The sequence below is a fragment of the Hakea prostrata genome, unplaced genomic scaffold, assembly GCF_041222555.1.
Source record: "Hakea prostrata isolate BN-2017 unplaced genomic scaffold, UWA_Hpros_2 contig_13, whole genome shotgun sequence".
Lineage (NCBI taxonomy): Eukaryota > Viridiplantae > Streptophyta > Magnoliopsida > Proteales > Proteaceae > Hakea > Hakea prostrata.
The window spans coordinates 931,963-955,343 of NW_028291132.1; the positions used below are offsets into that span (position 1 = coordinate 931,963).

General features: G+C 38.5%; 1 protein-coding gene and 1 pseudogene across 7 annotated transcripts in view; one reads left to right on the plus strand and one right to left on the minus strand.

Moving 5' to 3' along the window:
• The window catches only part of LOC148999359 (guanylyl cyclase 1), a 56,495-nt gene extending 34,516 nt beyond the window's left edge, over positions 1-21,979 (minus strand). For 2 of the 7 annotated variants that reach the window (XM_089141222.1, XM_089141218.1), the window contains exons 1-5: positions 21,598-21,979; positions 21,006-21,109; positions 19,990-20,281; positions 19,665-19,789; positions 18,379-18,490 (exon numbers count right to left, since the gene is read on the minus strand). In XM_089141222.1, the coding sequence (XP_088997348.1) occupies positions 18,379-18,490; positions 19,665-19,789; positions 19,990-20,160 (408 nt within the window). In that variant the 5' untranslated portion in view covers positions 20,161-20,281; positions 21,006-21,109; positions 21,598-21,979. The other 5 variants (XM_089141219.1, XM_089141220.1, XM_089141223.1 and 2 more) reach the window with 5 other exon arrangements.
• A 609-nt stretch (positions 21,980-22,588) lies between these two features.
• LOC148999360 (nuclear transcription factor Y subunit C-1 pseudogene) lies at positions 22,589-23,208 on the plus strand (annotated as a pseudogene).
• Positions 23,209-23,381: the final 173 nt, after the last annotated feature.

The window sequence follows — 23,381 nt, forward strand, 5'->3', positions numbered from 1 at the left end:
CATAGGCATAAAATGTCATGGGATGTCTATGTTCATTGGTTAGAGGAGAGGATGTTACATGCATAGTACTACTCAGCTCATAGGATGGATCCACCGAGGCACTCCTCTTGGCACTAAGTTGTACTTTCCTTTTATTGTCAGTTACTTTGTATTTGATGTTTTGAAGTTAGAAATTATATATTAAACGTTATATTGTTATGTACTAAAGTAGTTAAGTTTATAGTGTACTTCTCGGACAACTCTACATTGATGTTATGTACATTGAATGACATATCTACATTGACTTTTTTAGCAAAATACAGCCAATGTGTTATTTATGCTCTAATTAGCTTAAATGAAGAGTCCCACCCTAAAATACTCCTTAAAACCTGTCAAAACTTGCACACAAAAATCCTAAGTTTCCTCAAAATTTCCCAGTTTCCCACCTAGGTTCCCAGTTTCACCTGGTCAAAACTTGAGTTTCCCTCAAATTTTTTTCTATTGTATGTACTGTGGAAGGTCTTGGTCAACCGCCAGCCCACGGTCAACCATGAATCAACCTAACGGCCTAATGCCTAGTTTTGAATGGCTATATTGAGCCAGTCAACTGTGAGAATAAAGAGGTCAACTGCAAGTTCAAAACTGACTGTTTTCTATCCGTTGGGACCCAATTCAAATTCAATCATTTGGCTATAGATAGGGTTCTAATGATGAAGCACGAATTCCAAATGATGTAACCCTGGATTACAGGGCCAGTAGTAGGATCATTTCTAAGAAAGCAGCGGGCAATAATCTAGGGTTCAATACCTTGCTGTTTGGAGTCAACATCTCCAAAGGAAAGCAGTAGTTATAGGCTTATAACCCTGCTGTCAAGGTCTGCAATTAGGGTACAGCAGCTAATCTTTCAAATATCCTCTCAATAGGTCACTTAGATTTGGTCCTTGCTGTCCAAATCAGAAAATAAATGAACAGCAGTAAAACTCTACTCAAAAACGTCTAAAAGCCCTGTAGCTATGGTTAGGTTGAGTTCCAAACCTTGCATATTGTAAAGGGAGATTTAGGGTTATGTTTAGGGTAAGATTTAGATTTGATTTAAGAGAAAATATTATGTTCTCATAAATATGTACTTGCAGAATCTTATGGTTGATTTTGTGATTTTCTAGGGTTTTAAGAATTCCAGGGTTTCTAGTAGGGTAAGCATAGGGATCGAAGGTAGGGTAAAGGGCTGGGGATGCTAGTTATAAGGCTGAATTTAAAAGGGGTAGGGATTTAGGGTTTAGGGTTAATTATGCTTCTAGGGTTTAAGGTCATATGGGAATTTGCAAATTCAGGAATTTCCAGATTCTGCCACAAGTGAGAAAAGAATAACAAGAAAAAGAAAAAGGGAGATAAGGGGCTGGGGAGTAAGGGGAATGTAAGGGAGGGGATTGAGGAAAGGGAAGGACCTAACCTTGGGGTCCTAGGGGAGGGGAAGAAGGGCTGCAGTATAGGGACTGGGGATTCCTAGAACTAGGGTTTGGTGTGGGGGGGTGGTGCCCCAAGGTGTAGGGAGAAGGGAGAGGGCTAGGCACAGCTTGGGATAGTGGAATGGGGTTGGGAAATGGGCTGTGATCACACTTACTTGAGTAGGAAGGGGACTGTTGAATGAAAATTGAGTTGAAGATGCTCCTGGGGTTGCTGCAGGCTTGAAGAAGATGAAAGGTTAATGCTGAAATTGTAGAATTCACTCTTAATTCCTCAAACCCAGGTGTGGGAAAACTTCCAACAACTCCCAAGTCTCTAATTTTTATTAATTCTTCAACTGATTTGATTACAATGAGGTGGGGGCTTTATATAGCCTTACACTAGAGACCTTGAGGGAAATGGACTAGGAATCAATCTAGGAAACATAATGGAACTCAAACTAGGAAATCCACTTTGGATTGGAATTCCCTTAACAACTCAACAACTTGATAAACAAACTAGAAAGGAATTTTCTAGAGATCTTTGAATCAAAAATAACAACAACAACAACAACAATAAGCCTTGTCCCAACTAAATGGGGTCGGCTACATGGATTCTTGCCCTCCAATCAGTTCTATTCGAGGCCATGCTAGATACAAGGCCTAAGCTATACATATCCTTTCTCACCACTTCTCCTAAGGTTATCTTAGGTCTACCCCTAGCTCTTCTAGTTCCTTCAATATGGATTATATCACTTCTCCGTAAAGGAGCATTTATAGGTCTCCGTTGAACGTGGCCGTGCCACCTCAAACGACTTTCTCTAAGCTTATCACTTATGGGAGCAACTCCCAGCCCAACTCTAATATGATCGTTTCTTATCTTATCCATCCTAGTTTTGCCACTCATCCATCTTAGCATCCTCATTTCTACTACACTGAGTTTATCTATATGATTCTTTTTAACAGCCCAACACTCTGCACCGTACATCATAGCTGGTCGAACAACAGTCCTATAAAATTTTCCTTTAAGCTTTAATGGAATACGCCGATCACATAAGACCCCGGACGCACCTCTCCACTTCATCCACCCTATTTTAATTCTTTGGGAAACCTCATCTTTGAATCAAAAACAACTTGCAAAAATAAGTAACCAACTTCCATAAGGAATCCTACTTGGAAATTGGAGTCCAACTTGGACTCCTATTCAGACAAGGACTCTAACTCCTAGTCCAATTGAAAATTTGTTGAAGTATATACACTTGGGCCATTTACTGTTCACGACACTATTCACGTAAACAGTAAAAAATCTGTTTTTACTGTTCACGTGAACAGTAAAATCTGTGTTACTGTTCACGTGAATAGTATATGCTAGCATGGTGGGAGATCTCGCGAGATCTCGCGAGATATCTCGGTTTTTTCATAAACCGAGACGAGATCAAGGGCGAGATCTGCGAGATGGGATATCTCGCTCAAGATCTCGCCATATCTCGCCATATCTCGCTATATCTCGCCATATCTCGCCATATCTCGCCATATCTCGCCCCAAATCTCGCCATATCTCGCTGGAACTCTCATTTTTTACCAAATTTTTTGTAGATTTCAGCCAAAGTTTCACTTGCAACTACTCTTAGCACATCTACAACATCAAAGAAAGCTCAATCATCCTCTACTTGTCTTATGAACTTATGCGTTAATGACTTATATAAAACTTCTAACGGTTGTGTACTTTTATCATTCTATTCTCGATAGTTAAGATTGTAATACTCATATGAATGTTATCTTGATGACATTGAAGTTATTTGATGTATTTGATACACATGATTTTCATTTATATGCCTTAAGGTTTTATATTACATGTTATATAACCTTGCATTCTCTAATTCTATAGCATTAATGGTTTTATATTATATGCTATATAACATTGCATTCTCTAATCATAGAGCATTTCAGTTTCACAATATGGGTAGACTTAGAAATCATACTTAGGGCTGTTTTCTCACAAATCCAAGGCCACTAGTGTGTTCAAAAGGCATCAAATAGGCTAAATACCAAGTTTTAGCCTAACTGGGACCCTAAAACCCACCAAGATGGGCTACCGAGTTGACGCCCAAAAAATGGCATATCTCGACCGAGATCTCGCCGAGATGGTCGAGATCTCGGTTTTTCATGGTAGCGAGATCTCGCTCGAGAGCGAGATCTCCCACCATGTATGCTAGTGATGCTACTCTACTTTCTATTTCTAATGTTGGAGTCTTGCTACATAAGTTTTGGGAGTTTTTAGAAAGCATAGTTACTATTTTGGTAGTAGTTTCTATTTTCAGAATTTTCTATTTTAGGAGCTAGGAAGTTACTAAAGTTGTAATTTTTTGTTTCCTTTTTCTAGAGGACAATTACTTGTCTCTCAAGTTGTATTAGATTCATTAGAAGCTATAAATAAAAGGGCTTTGTGATTCTAGACTCTTAAGCAAGAATCACAAGCCTCTTCTACTAGTTCTTCATCTCTCTTCTCTTTTTCTTCTTCTCTCTTTTCTTTGTTCAAGTTCAGCTGCTGTTTTGATTATTTAATGCTTGTTTTCTAACATGGCATCAGAGCAAGTTTAATCAACTTAGGGACCGTTTTCTCTCTCTTGGCTGCCCAGTTTTTTTTCTTCTTTTTTTTTCTTTTTCTTATCTAGGGCAGCCCCAACCTTCGCTGCAGTAATTGTGCATGGCTGTCCTTCTTCTTTAACTTTTGAAGCACCAAGTATCAATGTATTAATACTACAAAAAGGCCCTAAGCTTTCTAGGGATATGTCTACCTATTTGATTCAACTGAGGCTACTACTACCCTTTTTTTGTGTGCAAATCTGAAGTTCAATCTGCATTATACTGATGTCTTGGGATTCCTCTTGATTCTTGTGAAGATATGCCCATAATTCAGATTGCAAGACCTAAGTATTGTCTTCCATTGTTTGTGCTATAAGTTCTGCTGCAAGTCGTATACTAGTACCCTGTTTCAATGAATTTCTCCGTTCTGAAAAATTCTGCTGCTATCGTCTTGCTTTACTACTGCTTCCGTTGTTTATTTCAGAATCAAGTTTAGCCTTCTTTTTATCTAATATTTCTACAAAGACCTAGAGGACCACTTTTCCTTCATATCAAGATCTGTTAGAGTTCCAAATCTAGCAGAAGTTTGTTGCTATGGTTCGAGATCTGATATTATTTGCTACTGCAACTACTGTTATTGCACTTCTTTTAAGTGGATTGCTGCAGCGACTACTGCAATTTTGAGATTCCAAGCTGGTTCAATATTTTTTTTCCTGATCTAATTTGCTCCTGCCTAAGGGTTAGCGGTGGTCCAGAATTTTTTTTCCCCCCTTGGTGAACAAGACTTTGTCCTGTGAGACGATTTTCTGGTGCTTGATCAGCTTTATTGGTGAATAATACACTGCTCTGTGGCTGCTACTTTTCCTTCTTGGGTTTCTTTTGTGCTCATACTTTAAGATGCTTGTCACTGGTCATCATTAATTGTCCACGTGTAATGCTACACGTGAGGGGGAGAATGGTACCTTATTCTATATCTACTCAAGATGTGCTGATGGATATTATTTGTGAAGATCTTTGCCCTCAACTTATGGCATTCTACAACAATATCATTACCTATCTTTACCTATATTGCCCTTTTACCTTACCTACTTGGTCCGCAATAACCCATATTGTCTTTTACCCTACCTACTTGGTCCGCAGTAACCCATACTGTCTTTTACCTTACCTACTTGATCCGCAGTAATCCATACTGTATTTTACCTACCTACTTGGTTCGTAGTAACCCATACTACCTTACCTACTTGGTCCGCAGTAACCCATATTGTCTTTTACCTTACCTACTTGGTCCGCAGTAACCCATATTGTCTTTTACCTTACCTACTTGTTCGCAGTAACCTATACTATCTTTTACTTTACCTACTTGGTTCACAGTAACTCATAATGTCCTTTACCTACCTATTTGGTCTGTAATATCCCATACTACCTTACCAACTTGGTCCACAATAATCAATATTGTCTTTTACCTACCCATACTTTACCTGTTACTTGCGTTCTTGTGAAGCATTTATATGGACATTGGAGTTGCAATTTTGAAGATTTAGCGTGGATATTCTCCCCTACTACCGGCATTACGTGGATACTGCTTTTTGCCTACCTACTACTTGCGTTCTTGTGAAGCATTTATATGGACTTTGGAGTTACAATTTTGAAGATCTAATGTGGATATTTCTCCTTACTACCGGCATTATATGGATAGTGCCTTTGATCCTGCTATACTTATGGACTTTGTTCGTCTTCAACATCGTCGATTGTTCTCACTATTGGATGGTTCTATTGACATGAAGAATTAAAGTTTTTTCAAAGTTGGTGTTGATTATCTCTTGGGTGAAGTTTTATCAGTGTTTATCGACATCTGCCATTACTACACGATTCAAGATTGGTGCTACTTTTCAAGTTTATTCTTATTGCGCAAGCTGAAGTTTTCTTTGTGTACACTCCAGCTTGAGGGGGAGTGTTGAAGTATATACACTTAGGCTATTTACTGTTCACGACACTATTCACGTGAACAGTAAAAAATCTGTTTCTACTGTTCACGGTACTGTTCACATGAACAGTAAAATTTGTGTTACAGTTCACGTGAATAGTATATGCTAGTGATGCTACTCTACTTTCTATTTCTAATGTTGGAGTCTTGCTACATAAGTTTTGGGAGTTTTTAGAAAGCATAGTTTCTATTTTGGTAGTAATTTCTATTTTCAGAATTTTCTATTTTAGGAGCTAGGAAGTTACTAAAGTTGTAATTTTTTGTTTCCTTTTTCTAGAGGACAATTACTTGTCTCTCAAGTTGTATTAGATTCATTAGAAGCTATAAATAAAAGGGCTTTGTGATTCTAGACTCTTAAGCAAGAATCACAAGCCTCTTCTACTAGTTCTTCATTTCTCTTCTCTTCTTCTTCTTCTCTCTTTTCTTTGTTCAAGTTCAGCTGCTGTTTTGATTATTTAATGCTTGTTTTCTAACAAACAAAAAGTAGATATTGCATCATAAAATTATTCTGAAATTTCCTGGACCCTTTTAGTGTTAGGGTCCCAAATGACCAGATTGCCCTTCTGATGATTCAGCCAGCTCCTTGATGTACCAATTGGGCCTGGTTTTTTTTACAAGTTTGATGGGCCCTATGCTCACTGGGCCTGGTTACATCACCAAAGCTATTATTGCTCTTATAATTATGCTTTAGATCTAGCCATCTAGTCTCCCTTAAATCCAAAATCCCTTTGAAAGTTTATCCCGCTTATCAAGAAGGCTAAGGTGTTGATCTCGAGATAGATTTATTAGAGGTTAGAGACAACAAGTGCATATATTAACCCTATAGGTACTAATTAAGTTTATTTTTGTTTAAATTCTTATTTGTAATTGGGTGCTCTTGCCCAGAATCAATGATTCTCGTAAAGGTGTTGTTGCCTTGATCAAGAGGTTCTAAAGGTTTGTGTACCCACCCATTATCTAAAAGGGACATACTAGTGGAGAGGGAGCGGACGTAGATTCAGTTGAATTGAAAAACAATAAATACTTGTGTCTTGTCTCCTTTGCTTATTTTATTGCTTTAGTTCATAGTCAAGGCGTCGCCTAGGCGTCGCCAGGCGACTTCTTGGCGTCTTGGCGCTATCAGAGGGCTTGAGGCAATGCTCGCCTCAGTTGAAGTACATAAGGCAGTCGCCTCAGGATATGAGGCGTCATCGAGTCGTCGCCTCGGACGCCTCAGACCCCTAGGCGGTCGCCTTTGTGAGTTTTTAAAACGTCATTTATTTTATTACAAATTAAATGCCAAAAAACGAATTGAAAAGTAGATTCCAATCGGAAAGCAACTAAAGGGTGAATGGTTATATAAGTGATACATATGACCATTTGTAACATTAAATCATTTTAAAAAAATGAAAAAACGAGAATTTCACTCGACTAAGTCGAGTGAAATCCATTTGAGCCCTAACCCCTCCATCTCTCTTCTCTATGCCTCTCCCTCTGCTACTCTCTTCCTCTCGATCGACGGCAACAATCAGGGACGCTGGCGACAGCCAGCATCATCAACGACAGCATCGTGTGACTCAGTTTTTGTTTTTCCCTCGTACAAAGTAACAAAAACCACCATATCAGTTGCAGGTTTGCAGCGGCAGCAGCATGCGACTCACTTTCTTCTTCTTTCTTCTGCTTTTTTTTTTCCCTAATCCCTTTTGTTCACCGTGCGACTCACTATTGCGGTTGCAGGCTTGCAGCGACCAAGTTGCAGCGGCTTCTAGTAACTTTGGTCACCATCTCAAGCGACGGTATGTCGCCAGAATGCTTTTTTCTTCTACATTGTAACAATGTTATAAGTTGCTACTTTTAATTTCTGTTTGGAGATTGTTAACTGATTAGATAGTTACATGTCGGGTATGCTCTATTTGACTTACTCCTCTGTTGGGCTGTCATAGTTATTCTGGAATTTTGGTTTTGATTTCCTCTTGGTTTAAGTCTGCATTGCCTGTTTCCCGATTTTGTTATTGTTTAGGCTAAAAGCTATTTGGGCAGTCTTTGGTAAGTGTTTCTTTATGCTTTTCAGTGTTAGTATGGAGGATGTTGCAGCCATTATGTCTTCTTTGTCATGAGTACTACTAATTTAGTAGAATCTGTAATTCAATACAAATTCCTCATATTCTCTTCATATTTTTACTGCAAGTGAATCTGGATTGATGTTTTTTTACTATTTAGTCACATTTTATCGTATCTTGATTCTTGTTAATGATAGTATGATACTTGGAATTTATTTAGGACCTACTATGTGTGGTTTGTAATATGTTGGGTGACTTGAGGTAGGCTAAATGGCTAATATTAGTTTTTTTATTATATAAGATATGATAGGTTTATAATGAATTAGTGTATGAGATGTACACTAAAAAGTAAAAATTTCACTTAAAACGCCTCGACCGCCTCAAAAGCGCCTTGGAGGGCGCCTCGTCGACTCATCGCCACAACTAGCTAAAACTGTCTCGCATCGCCTCGTCGCCATGACAACTATACTTTAGTTTTTAGTTATTAATTAATTGTAATGACAAGGTAAAATCCACTAGTCTCAATCTATTCACCCCCCACTTCTAGGTTGACTTTCACATCTTCCTTCATTCAGACCTTCCAATAGATGGACGCACATGTGACATCTCAAAGCTTTGATCACACTTAAAAGAAAAGTACATATTTCATGATCTTTTTAAGAACTCCACACTTTAAAAACAGTTTTCAATGTGAAAGCAAACAAGATTCCAAATTTTAAGAGCTCCACTAGAATATTCATCTAAGAATAATCAATTAACCTTCCAGAAAAAAGATTTTGCAGATGTGCAGCGGCAGATAAAAATCAACTTAGCTAAATGCACCCAAAATACAGAACTGCCATTATTTAAGTAAGATCTTTGAAAGTTCAGGCTTCACACTGATGTAACACTGGATTACAGTGCCAGTGATAGGATCCTTTAGTAAGAGCCAGCAGGCTCTATAGGGCTTAAACCCTGCAGTTCTAGGTCTGGAACTCAATGGACAGCAGCTAACTTGCAGCAAAAATACACTAAAAACCCTGCGGCTAGGTCTGGTTTGATTTCCAAACCTTGGATCTAGGTATAGGAAAGGTCTACGGTTAATGTAAGCGGGGTTTTAGGGTTCAGCCAGGCTAGGTTTAGGTCTGATTAAAGAAAATTATTCTGTTTTAACACAACTTTAAATGCGGAACTTTCCAAAGTTAGGGCTTGTAAACTTTTGATAGGGTTTCTAGGGTTAGGTTTGGGTTAGGGTTAAGTCGAAGGTGAAGGGGATGTGAGAGATGTTAATCCTAAGAGGGTTTAGGGTTTGGCTGAGGGGTTAGGGAGACATGATTATTTTAGATGAAACTAGGGTTTAGGGTTTCTAGAGGAAGAAGGTGAATGCAAACCTTTGAAAACTAATAAAGAGAGGCCTAATAACTAAGATGAAGGTAGGGATGGAGAGGGGACAGGGGTATGATCCTACTGGGAGTGTGAGAAGGTGAAAGGGAGTAGGGAAGAGGGGTTTAAGGAGGGGAAGGGGGCTGAAATGTTGTAGTGCTGCAAGGATGGAGGGGTGGGTGGTCTCCGCAAGGGTTGGGGAAGGGTAATAGAGTAAGGGGAAGGAACGGGATGGTGCTTACTTGTTTGTGGCTGAAGACCCTTGAACAACATTCTGAAAATTGAGGGGCTCCTAAGCTGCCGTAGGCTTTGAGAAGGTGGACAGAATTGAAAAATTGCAGAAATTGTTTGAGATCTCAAATCCAGGTCGTGGGCCGTCTCCCATAACTCCAAGTCTTCCTTCAATGCTTGTTTATTCAATCCATCAAATCTGATCTTTTACGTGGTGTGAGGGGCTATTCATAGCCATGTTACATTGAAGGAAACTAACTAGGACTCAACCAAGGAAACCTACTCGGACTCAACTAAGGGATCCTATTTGGATTAGAACTCCCTTGTACAATTAGACTTCTAAACTAGAAAAAGGACTCTTAAGTGAGAGTTCCTAAGCAAATACAACTTGTAAAATAAGAAATCAACTTTAAGAAGGAATCCTACTTTCAAAGAGGACTCCTACTCAGACAAGCACTCTAACTAAAATGACCAACTGAAAAACAAAGAGTAGATCCTTGTTCCTAAAATTATTCTGGAATTAATTAGACCCTTTTGGACTCCAAAGGGGGTGGTAGAATACCACTTTTGCCCTTCATATGGTTTGGCCAGCCCTTAGGTGATGTAAACCAAATTCTAAAGTTCGACCTGTAGGATTAGTGCCCTAGAATTGGGTTCCACTCCAAGATCCTCTCTCTGTGAACCAGCAGCCTTACAGGAGATTTCTTGGAGAAATTAAGTAACTAACAAGCACGCTCAAAGGGTTCAGCCAGGCTGGGGAATTGAAAGAATGAAGGTTTAAGTTTTGCTGTAATTAATTTTCAGATCTAGGAATTGGCTTGCGACTGGTTGCAGGAGGGTTTAGAGTTGAATAAAGAAAATAGGGTTTTGGCTGCTGCAGTAGTGTATTTCCGGGTTAAGGTTTTAAGGGCTTTGGTCTTAAGAATGGGGTTAGAGCGCTTCGAGTGGCCTTGGGGAAGGGCTGATGTTGCTGTCTTCAAAGTTTCAGGTTTAATCCAATAGTTTTAGGTGTTGGAAGGTTAATTCTAAAAGGGCAAGGAGAATGGCAAGGGGAATGGAGTCAGGATTAGGGAGATATCAATTAGGGTTTTAGGGTTGTTAGAAAACCAAGCTTTAATGAACCAAATCAGATCCGAAATGAAGGAGAAGAACAAAGAAAAAGAAGAGGAAGAAGATGAGAGAAGAACCACACAAAGACCTGCGATTCTAGCAAAAGTAAAACTAGAATCGCAGGCTTCCTTTATTTATAGAATTCAACTGCTAAGCATACAACTTGAGCGACAAGAAACTTGTCCTCTAAAATGGAAATAAAGAGTACAACTCATGGACAGAATTTTCTAGTATTCTAAGCCCTAAAATCTGTCCAAAATAGTAAGTACAGAAAAAGGAAAGTTGTAAAATTAGTAACCAGCAGAAAATAGAAACTCTGCTTTCTAAAAACTCCACAAAATTTGTGTAGCAAGATTCCTACACTATAAATAGAAAGTAGAGTAACATATCTAAAAAATGAAGCAAGCATCAAGGCATGCTTGCGCACCAAGGCCACAGCCTCGGTGGTCCTGTGGGTACTTCAACACTTCCCCTCAAGCTGGAGCATAAAAGTCTCCCATTCCCAGCTTGCAACGAATAGACTGATAACTAGGCTTGAATAGAGCTTTAGTAAATAAGTCAGCGAGCTGATCAGCAGAACCCACAAAGGGAGTCTCGATCAGTTTCTTCTTGATTGCATCAAGGACAAAGTGACACTCTACCTCTATATGTTTCGTCCTCTCATGGAATACAGGGTTACTAGCGTTTTAAGTAGCAACCTGATTACAACAGAACATCATCATAGGGGTAGAGATTAGAAAACCTATTTCCTCCAACAAGGAGCAAAGCCACATTAACTTGGCAGCCGTGTGAACCATAGCTCTATATTTAGCTTCAGCACTAGATCGGGCAATAGCAAATTGTTTTTTACTCCTCCAAGTCACAAGATTTACATCAATAAATGTACAATAACCTGTAGTAATCGGCGATCAGCTAAAGATCCTGCCCAATCTGCATATGAAAAGGCAACCAAATCCATAATCCAATTTGGTCAATAGATGAGCCCTTCCCGAGCATGCACTTAAGATACTGAAGCACTCTTATTGCAGCGTTCCAATGGGCCTTCCTAAAAGACTGCATAAACTAACTCAACACACCAACAGAGTAAAAAATATCAAGACAAGTAACGGTGAGATAAATAAACTTCCCAATAAGACTCCTATAACGATGGACATTATCCAACAAGTCACCATCATCTAGTCCTAACTTCAATTGAGGATTCATGGGAATATCAGTAGGTTTAGATACAAGCATGCCAATTTTTGTCAAAAGATCCAACACATACTTTCTTTATAATAGAGTAACTCTTTGTTTACTACGAATTACCTCGATTTTCAGAAAACTGTAGATTACCCAAGTCTTTGGTTTGGAAGTACTTCTGTATGTGTGCCTTGACTGTATCTATAGCCCCAATATCACTATCTGAAAGAATAATGTCATTAACATAAACTGTCATAATGACAGTACTAGTATCCTGTCATCTAACAAAAATAGAGTGGTCAGAATAACATTAGACAAATCCAAAAGATTTCATTGTCTTGCTAAACTTTTCAAACCAAGCACACGGTGACTGTTTAAGTCCATAAATGGCTTTATGAAACCTACAAACACAAGCATTATCCTCCCCCTAAGCAACATAACTTGGAGGTTGCTCTATATAAACCTCTTCATTAAGATCTCCATACAAGAAGGCATTCTTTATGTCAAGCTGTAAGAGAGACCAATCATAATTAATAGCAAAAGATATCAACACACGGACAAAATTAAGTCTAGCCACGGGAGAATGTCTCAAAGTAGTCCACACCATACGTTTGTATATTAACCTTTAGACACCAAACGAGCCTTAAGCCGTTGAACCGTACAATGAGAATGATACTTAATGGTATATACCCACCGACAACAGACCACATCTTTTCCAGGGGGCAAGTCTACCAAAGACCATGTATGACAAGACTGGAAAGCATCCATCTCCACATCCACAGCAACTTTCCAGCCAGGATTTTGAAGGGCCTCATTATAATGGGTTGGAATTCGAATAGCAGGTAGAAAAAGAGCAAGACAACAACAATAGGGAGGTAGATGGGAAACAGACACATAATGAGAAATAGGATCAACAATATTAGAATGTAAAGTGCAATTACGAGTACCTTTTCGCAAGGCAATGGGCAAGTCATCTGAAGTAGGAGTAGGATCTCCACTAGAAGAATCCGCCAGTGGAGAGGATGAACAGGGAATTTGTGTAGGACCAGCCTCAATTTCCACTACAAGAGAACCGCCAGTATCAACAAGAGGGACCATACTAGCCACAATACAGTCCACCAACTAACATCTTCGCTAATACACCTGTAGAGGGACACTATCATTTGAAGGAACTAAAGATGGAATGGGAGGAACATCTCACTAATAAACCTATAGAGGGACACTATCGTTTGAAGGAACTAAAAATGAAATGGGAGGAGCATCATTCAAAATATGATCTTCGGCAAATAAAAAGGGACTAGTACAATATGGAGTATCCTCAAAAAAGTCACATCGGCACTCACAAACTATTTCCGGTGAATGGGATCAAGACACTGAAAACCTTTTTGAGTACAAGAGTACCCAAGAAAAATACACTTAACAGAATAAGGAGAAAGTTTATCCACAGTATGTGAACAAAGCAAACACAACCAAAAATTTTGGGTGGAACTAAAAACGTTTCTCCATTTGCAAAAACAATTGAAAAAGGAGATATGTCAGAAAGTAAAGTCATAGGCATTTGGTTAATTAAATGACCAGCAGTTAAAACTGCATCACACCAATAACTCTTGGGAACGTTCATCTGAATTAAAAAAGCATGCACGACCTCCAAGAGGTAGAGATTTTTGCGTTCAGCCACTCCATTTTGTTGGGGAATAAATGAACAACTAATTTGATGAATCATTCCAAGAGAATCACAACAATTAGATATATCATTTTGTACATATTCTAGAGTATCATTGGAACTAAAAACTTTAACAAGAAGGGAAAAGTGAGTATTTATCTCATGAATAAAAATTTTAAATATAAGCAAGAACTCAGTCCAATCCTTTAAAAGATACATCCATATAAGACGTGAAAAATCGTCCACAAAAGTAACAAGATACCAAAAACCATGTCTATCACTAACTCTGCAAGGCCCCCAAATATCTGAATGAACTCAAGAAAACAAAGACTCACTACGAGGGCCAAAGCATAGAAGATAGGAGGCACGGTGGTGCTTCCCTAACTCACACGCCTCGCAATTTAACCTAGACATTAACTTTAAAAAAGGAAATAAAATTTTTAATCTAGTTAAGGAAAGATGGCCTAAACGGCAGTGCCACTAGAAAGCATCTACATTATCATCACAAATAGCTACAGTAGGGGCAGTATGGTCCAGATAGTAAAGTCCATTCCTTTCACACCCTCCACCAATTTGTCTTGCTTGTGTAAAGGTCCTCAAAAATATAAGAATTAGAAGTAAAGGTTACGGAGCAATTCAAAACTTTAGTTAACTGACTAATAGATAATAAATTGAAGGGAAAATTAGCAACATGAAGTACAGAAGATAAACTAAGAGAAGGTGTAGGAGAAACACTTCTAGAGCCTATTAGGTATGGAGGTTCCATTAACTATGAAAACAGAGTTATTAGTAGTAGATTTAGAAGGGGAAAAAAACTCAAAAAAGACTTACCAGTCATGTGGGAAGTAGACAGAATCAATGATCCAAGGGTAGGATATAGAAGTGAGAAGAGTTGTAGCAGAAGTACCAACAAATGTGGAAGCGGTGGTCTCAATATTTAGTAGATGACGAAGTATTTGGCTTACATCATCTCGAAGTGTCTTAGATAAGTCCCTAAGAGAAGATCAAGAACAACTATCGTTGTTTGCTACTGTGTTAATACCAATATTAGATACGGCATGATTGGCAAGTTGCTTGCCCATTTTGGCTTTCCATGTTTGGCCCACCAAGCTTTCACCAAGTGCCCAATTTTACCACAATGAGTAAAAAGCCTAGATGCCTTAGCAAACTGTTGAACACCACAGCTTCCAAGAGGTCAACTAACTCCCCTTGAACCACGACCACGTCCCCTTCCACAAGATGTAGTAAATGCAGAATTTTCTCCATTGGAATTAATTCCAAAAGAGCCCCCTTCAGGCAGGGCATTACATTGAAGTCTAGAATATGCTTCACTAAGGCTGGGGACATGCTCACCAACAAGAAGATGTCCTTTTACATATTTAATTCAAGGTCCAATCCTGCAAGAAACTTAGAGACAAAAAACTCATTCCGTTGAGCTTTAAGTTTCTCTATGTTTGTAGTTAGAGGTTGAAAGGCATTCAACTCCTCCGATATGCCTTTAAAGGAGTGGTAATAATCCTACGACAACTTGTCCACTTGCTGAAAACGAAATAGTTTTTCATATATACTAAAATTCAAGTCATGTTTGTAGCTTGGGATGGGTCTCTTGCAAGTTATCCCATATTCCCTTGGCAATCTAGTGGAACATAACATTGGCTGCAATATTAGGTTTCATGCTATTCCACATCTCAAGTTTGATGATTGCATCATCTTAGGTCCAACTAGAGTAAGATTTGTAAGTCTTCACAAGAGATTCTGCCTCAATAAACTGAAGCTTACCTTTTGCAAGTATGTAAACATGAACAGCTTGGGACCAAAGCAAATAATTAGAACCACCTTTGAGTCTGATGGAAGTAATCTGAACATTCACTAGATCTATTTAAGATCCCTAAATTTCAGCAGTATTTGTAGTCGAATCACCAGTAATTGAAGACTTGTTAGATAAAAGAAGAGGTCACAAAGTAAAGACACAAAATGGAAGTCCAGAACTTGGAAGTTTGGGACAAAAGAAAATTCCGCAGAATGCAGAACCAAAAAAGTGAAAAAAAAGATGTAGTTATTTTTTAATCTGATCCAAGTTTTAGAATCTAAGAAGACAATAGATTGAAGAGATCAGTTTACATTATCAAATCCTGATCTAAGTAGCACATTATTTGCACAGGTGGCTGCGAACCAAAGAACTGTATGCAGAAAAACTGTCTCAGAAGAAGCTGATTTTGAGGTAATCTGATTTGATTAACAAAGCTCTGATGCCATGCTAGAAAACCAAGCTTTAATGAACCAAATCAGATCCGAAACGAAGGAGAAGAACAAAGAAAAAGAATAGGAAGAAGATGAGAGAAGAACCACAAAAAGACCTACGATTCTAGCAAAAGTAAAACTAGAATCGCAGGCTTCCTATATTTATAATTAAGGCTAAGCATACAACTTGAGAGACAAGAAACTTGTGCTCTAAAAAGGAACTAAAGAGTACAACTCATGGATAGAATTTTCTAGTATTGTAACTCCTAAAATCTGTCCAAAATAGAAAGTACAGAAAAGGAAGTTCTGAAATTAGTAACTAGCAGAAAATATAAACTATGCTTTCTAGAAACTCCCAAAACTTGTGTAGCAAGATTCCCACACTATAAATAGAAAGTAAAGTAGCATACCTAAAAAAGGAAACAAGCATCAAGGCATGCTTGCACACCAAGGCAGCAGTGGTGCTCCCGCATACTTCAACGAGGGTTTCAAGGAAGATGAAATGCAGAAAATTCTGCAACCTAATGGGAAAGGGTCTCTTGAGCATTCTAAGGCTAGGACTAGGGTCTAGGGAGGGGTGCGATTTTTCTAGGGGTGAAAGGAGGGCCTAAGGGATAGGTGTAATGGAGTTTCAAGGGGAAGGGGTTAGGCTACTATCGCTTGAAGGGGAGGGGAGGCCTGCGGATGGAAGGGCGAAAGCGAAGAGAGGCTGGGAAGGGGCTGGTGTTGCTGTTTACTTACTTGGAGTTGAAGGTAGGCTGCTGCTAAAGTTCAATTGCTGCTGGACTTGAAGACTGATTGCTGAAATTGAAGAAGAAAATCACTCAAAAGCCTTGGCCCTCCCAAGAAGACCATGACATTACTTGCCTCCAAATTCATGATATTATTCATCAAATTCAACGTGTCTTACAATGAATTAGGGGGCTATTTATAGCCTTACAAGTGGAGGGAAAAGACTTCCACTCTGTTAGAGAATTAGAAAGGGTCTTGAGAGAATCCCCTTTTTCCTTATTGGTGTAGAGTTCTGTTTCTTATTGGTTTCCTTGCTGGCTGTAAGCACTAGAGTGATCTATAAATAGAGTTTTTGGCTGTAGGAGGCTCACACAATGAGTAAGGCCTCCTAGTCTTTCTCTGGTTTTCATCTTGTCCCTCTCAGAATTCTGTTTCCCTCCTATTTCTCTCTAATCTACAGACTCTAATAAGGAAACCTAACTTGACTCAACTAGGAAACCCCTTATAGACTAGGATCCCCTTTACAACTCAGTAAATAATAACCACAAATAAAAAGAAACCATCTTGGAGAATAACACCTAATTATCCAATAGGAATCTCAATTTAAAATAGATTCCAATTGGGATTCTATCTTTAACTCTGATTGACAAAGTATTTTGACCCCCCCAAAAACTCAATAACTAATTCTAGAGGACCCCAATCCGAATTCTAATAATAGATATGGAATCCTAACAATTACGAGATTAAAATAGACTCAAGTTGTGGGATCCCAACCTAACTGGAAATCTCACTTACACGACTCTCAAATAACTTGAAATAATAAGCTAAATTAAAAAAATTAAATAAAGATAGATCCATGACACTTGGATCGAGGGGGTCCCAACCAGACTCTTCCTAAGCCCAAAAGGGCTGGAAAATGACCAGAATACCCCTAGGGTATTCGGCCAGCTTTGGATTGGACCTTTTGAGTTTGGGTTTAGGGCCATATTAAGGGGGGGGCTAAACCTTGTTCACATCAATAGGTGAGCCTCTTGGAGTCTTTTTGGGCCCAAAATCCAAGGTGCGCCATGGTTGCCAATCCTAGTTACATCACACATTCTTGACCTGAGCACCACTAGGGGAAGATATAAATGATGGAACTTAGGGTTAGGAATGAGAACTGAGATTTCTTGGCTGATAATGGATATACATGAGGAGTATGACGCCAATAATTCTAGACACAAAACTGACCAGGGTTTGACAGTATGGTTTTGACCTGGCGTGAAAAGTAAAATTTCATTTGCAGTCCTAAATGTGATTACATATACAACATCACAACAGCCAAATTCCAATAAGACAAACACTTCTTGCTTCAGGAGACAACCAGAAGTCTTGGACAAGAAACCCTGTTACATAATGAGATAGTACACCAAACAGTAAAGATCCAGACTAGTTAACCAATATAACTGCCCAAGAAGATGGGTAAATGGAAAGGAACCAGCCTCAGGTTTAATCACCTCAGTCCATTCCAGTTTTTGAAACTACAATGAAAAACATTGTCATGTGACCATGATCTTAAAAATCAGGATAGGATCAGCCAGATTGGCCAAGTCAACAAGGGTTATGTATCAACAAAACAGTTTAATCCAACCGAAAACTCTTTCAAGACTCGGTCAGGATTGGGCCGGTTTGGCCATGTCAACTTGAGATTGGCAGCATCTAACAACAAATGTTGAAGACATGCTTCTGTGGTCATGATATCATATGAAACTAAATGGAACGTTCCTGTGTTAAAAGACTTATGAACATGATAATGCAAAGAACCATAGAACTTTTCAGTATATAACTCACCTTGTAAAACGTCTCAACATGATAATTTGGATCTACTCCTAATGTTATGGTGAAGAAGCAAAAACTAACAGAAAATTTCTGCAATAAGTATGCCAGGTCAACAGTCCAAACACTGCAAAGCAGGACATAGAAATACCATCAGAAAAAAATAAATAAATAAATGTGATTAGGATTAACCGTGTAAATTCAAGTGATTGTGAGCTATACTTAAGGATGATATAATAACATATTTATCTATAAACTTTATATAGTTATATCAAATGAGGAGTCCAATGCATCATCATCATCATCATCATTCATCATTCTTAATTTGTTATGGCAACATTAACTTTCTGAAATTGCTGCATTTTGACAAAGCTCAGGCAGCCCTACATATTCTTCTTTTGATCCTACCAGAATTGGAGAATCAATGATAGCACAGACGTGACCTAATTTTTCAAATGGAAAATTCTTTTCGAAATCATCTTAATTTGATCACCAATACTGATGGTTCAAATCACCACAATGTTGCGGCTTAGCCAGAGTTGATTAAGAGAAGGGATGAGGTCACAACTCACAACCACCCAATGAAAAACTAGAACATATTCTCTACTACTAAAGCAAGGTAAAACCTCACAGTACAGGGGTCTATCAAGGCCCATATACCTCCAACATAGAACCAACGATATGCAGAGTTTAGAAAAGCTAAAGCCTAATCTTCTTCTTGTTCCTTCTTTTTTTTTTTTTTTTTTTTTTTTTTGGGGGGGGGGGGGGATTGGGGGGATATGAATCTAAAGCCAAATCTTGAATACCAATGGATTCTCCACTAGACGTTATCTTGGTTTCTTAATTCTGTCAGTGTAACATCTTCAAGGAAACCAAGGAAAAAAAAAGAACTACTCAACAACTTACCAAACATCAATCATAACCATTTGGGCCAACATATACAATTTTTTCACTCAACCATCAAATTAGAAGAGGTATAGGACCCAGATCAACTTGACTACCTAAAGGAGAACAGAAACACAAAAATTGTTTAACATTTCAGAAAAGGCCTTAGAACATTTGAGGAGAAGATATGGACCCGAAAAATCAGTTTCAATAAAAAAAATAAAAAAGATCCACCAGTAGTCCACTATCTGTGAAGGCATATTTCAAATCTTAAAATGTCTGCAAGTGATGCAATGGTTAAGTTAGTGAAAAAGAAGATTACATGTTGCAACCAAACAATTCAAGAAATAAATAAAATTAAATCCTGGAAAGAAAATTGAGAGAATATGGAGAACTTATTCTGCAAAGAAGAATACCTTGTTGTACAGCAAAGCTTCCCCAGAGAATGAAGGTCACAGTGCTCAATGCCAAGAGTTTTCAAGACCATTGAAACGCAAGCAAGCCCACAATCCCAACTATGTAGCTGGCTAATGTGTGGAACCTACGAGAATCACTATGCTGAATAAGTAAAAACCTGCAATGATGGGTAACTATGGTAGATTGTATTTTCTTCAATTGGTGAAACTCGGAAGTTACAAAATTCAAAAGTACTTGTTAGAAAAGGGGGAGACAGGGAGGGGGAAAAAAGCGGGAGGGAACGGTGGAGGGGAGAGGTGGGAGAATCCGTCAGTCCTCACTTACTTCAACAAACTGTGAACGTGGCAAACTGTCACCATAGCTTCTTAAAAAATTCAACGGCCACCCAGAAAATGAGGAAGCTCCTAGTAATGTAGACTGATCTCCATTTGATAAAGCAGCATTTTCATCCTCTGCCTTTAGAAACTTCTCTAAAATGAGATATAGGGACCACATGAATGAATAACCAAGTAAAGTGTGGTTTTCCTTTAACAGAATGTGAATAGAAGATCTGTAACACGGTAACCGAGTCTTAATGAGCTCTGCTTCAAATTATTAACAACAGCGTCCTAGTATCCTGCAGTTTAAAAAATGTCAAAAACAAGAGTAGAAAGAAAACCGTACTCGTTGTCTTAATCATATAGCCTTCAAATGCAAATAAACTATTTTATTTACAAACTGAAAGGGGGAAGAAAAAAAAAAGATACGATAAGTATGCCTCAGTAGTCCATCAAAACTAATTATCAATACAAGCAAATCCAAACAAGATGTAAGGCAAATTGTGAGGCATTCATGAATGAGCTACTAGTAGAGGTTTGTTATCAATTTGCTTTAAAATCATCGGATCTCTCCTTCTACCCTTGGCCCAGAGTTATTCAAAGATCATTTCAAATCTAATTTATATTGCAGTCATAAGTGATACTTTTATTTAAGGATGTGATCTAGCCACTCAATGCAGTTGAGCCATGAGGCATGCATAATGGAATCAAGACCAGTATTTTTCTTTTTTTCTTTTTGAATCATTTGAATTCAGTACCAACAGGTATCACCTTCTCCTAACAATGTTCTCTTTCAGGCCTTTCAACCAAACAAAACAACCCTCATCTCACAACCCCATTTTCACAGTTTAACAATGTAGTTGTTTTCATATTTTGGCTCTGAACACACAATCCAACCAATCAGAGCGCTTTCAGCAAAGGAATAGGCATGTAATCCAATTTAAGTAATCGTTCTTTCGTTCACTCAAATTCATGAAACGACTTTATTCCAAAAAAGAGTGAAAACGCACAAGAAACACCCACATCTGTTGACACTCAACATATCAAATACCGAAGATGATCAATCAAACAACGTAATATTGTGAGAGAGAGCTCCACTGCCATGCACTGGCCAAAAGAAGAATCTCCTGCACAGAGGTGTACGAATAACATCAACTTTAAGTTGCAAGTCAATAACTTACAAATTCACACCATGAAATGTCTCAAATCCAACGAGTTAGTTTGGCACTCTTATCACTTAATCGGTGGATTAATCAAAATTGTAGACATTACAAATTTACAACAACAGGATCAAAACACAAAGAGTTAAATCAGAAACAGGAAACTGATTTTGATGGGCATTAGTTGCCACCAAATTGTTGGAAATTTCTTCTTTTTTTCTTTGGGTACAAGAAATTTCGCGAACTAATTTGGGATCAAATCAGCAAACGAAGCCATGTTCATTGGGAATTCCTCTAATTTTCTTTCTTTTGGATCAAAAAATGAAAAAGGATGGGATGGATTTCAGATGACACAAAAATAAAGAACCATTAATGAAGTAAAAGTAACGAACAAGAAAGGAAACAGCATTGAAAGAGTCATTAATATGAGGAGATATAGAGAGAACAAACCGTACTTCTTGAAGCATATGAATGTGAATCTCTCTCCAAGACCGAAACGGATGCAATTCGCTTTTATTGACTCCAAAAGTTTCCCTTTTTCTCTTTTGTCTCTCCACAACTCTTTCAACGCAGATGGCGCTTCCGTCTCCCACTCCCACGGGATCAAATCGAAGGCTCGCGCTTAAGTGTCAACGTTGTTGCCTTTCCTTCTACAATTCTTCCAGTTTCCCTTTTTCTCTTTTGTCTCTCCACAACTCTTTCAACGCAGATGGCGCTTCCGTCTCCCACTCCCACGGGATCAAATCGAAGGCTCGCGCTTAAGTGTCAACGTTGTTGCCTTTCCTTCTACAATTCTTCCCCAAGCAAATGTAATCCTCATGTCCTTTTTTTTTTTTTTTTTTTTTTTGATAACAATGTAATCCTCATGTCAATGCTGGTAGAATGGTAAGATTGCCTTTCCTTCTACAATTCTTCCCCAAGCAAGTGTAATCCTCATGTTTTTTTTTTTTTTTTTTTGATAATAATATAATCTTCATGTCAATGCTGGTAGAATGGTAAAATTGATACTTCTCAGTGGAGAGGTCATGGGTTCAACCCTTGCGGACGATAAAACTCCCCTTAAAGATGTAATTGAGGTGCGTGACAGCGGGTCCCAGATGAACCTCAGACACCAAAAAAAAAGGGGTAATTTTCATCTGGACCCCTGAGGTTTGGTCCATGTCATTTTTAGTCAAACTAAATGGACACTTTGCCTCTGCCTCCCTTGAGGTATCCAATAAGATCAATTAAGGACAAATTGTGATTTTTATGACCAAAATACCCTCATATTTATTCTACCGTAGGATTTGCATCATGTCTTCACAATTAAATCTAATGGTGAAAATCAAAAGAGTCTAGTAGAGCAGTTAAGGTTTTGCATTTTCCAAAATCCACAAGAGCGAAAACCTTACAAGAGAGTGAAACATGGAGAACAACCACTAGCAAGCTCAGTCATCTTCGTTTCCAATGACGCAACCACCATTTCATCATCTTCTACAATAGCAACAGCAGCAACTGCAGATGTTCTGGACATACCAACGTCAAGATATTGAACAAGTGAATGATTTCAAGAATCATCAGCTTCCTTTAGCCCGAATCAAGAAGATCATGAAAGCCGATGAGGATGTTCGCATGATCTCTGTTGAAGCACCAATTCTCTTTGTGAAGGCTTGTGAGCTTTTTATTCTTGAGCTTACAATCTGTTCATGGATTCACGCGAAGGAGAACAAGCAGTAGGACATTGCAAAAGAATGATATCGCTACGGCAATTACCCGTACCAAAATCTTTGATTTTTTGGTTTATATTGTCCCGAGGGATGAGATTAAGGATGAAGCAGGGCTTGGAATTCCTAGGAGTACCACCAGTGGAATGTCTTACTATTATCCTCTGATGGGTCAGCCGGCGCTGGGAGTAATGATTGGTTGTCCTGCATTGCCCCAGAATGGATCCTGATGTGTATCCTCAGCCACTGTCTCAGGCGTCGCAGTCGGTATGGCAATCGGCTGAAGAAGGATCGTATGGGAGCAGTGGTATCAGTGGACAGACTAATTTGGACGGACAGGGCGGGTATGTGGCTTTTAAATGAAATCATGACATTCAAAAGCAAAATAAAAGAAAATTCGAACCAAAACCATTCAAGAAAACCCGAGTTTTCATAAATCTTGTGTACAATGGAATCAAAATGTACTGAACAGATAGGAAAGTGAATCCATTGCATGTGATAAACAAGTTTTCTTAAAAATCGAAAGTTGTACAAAA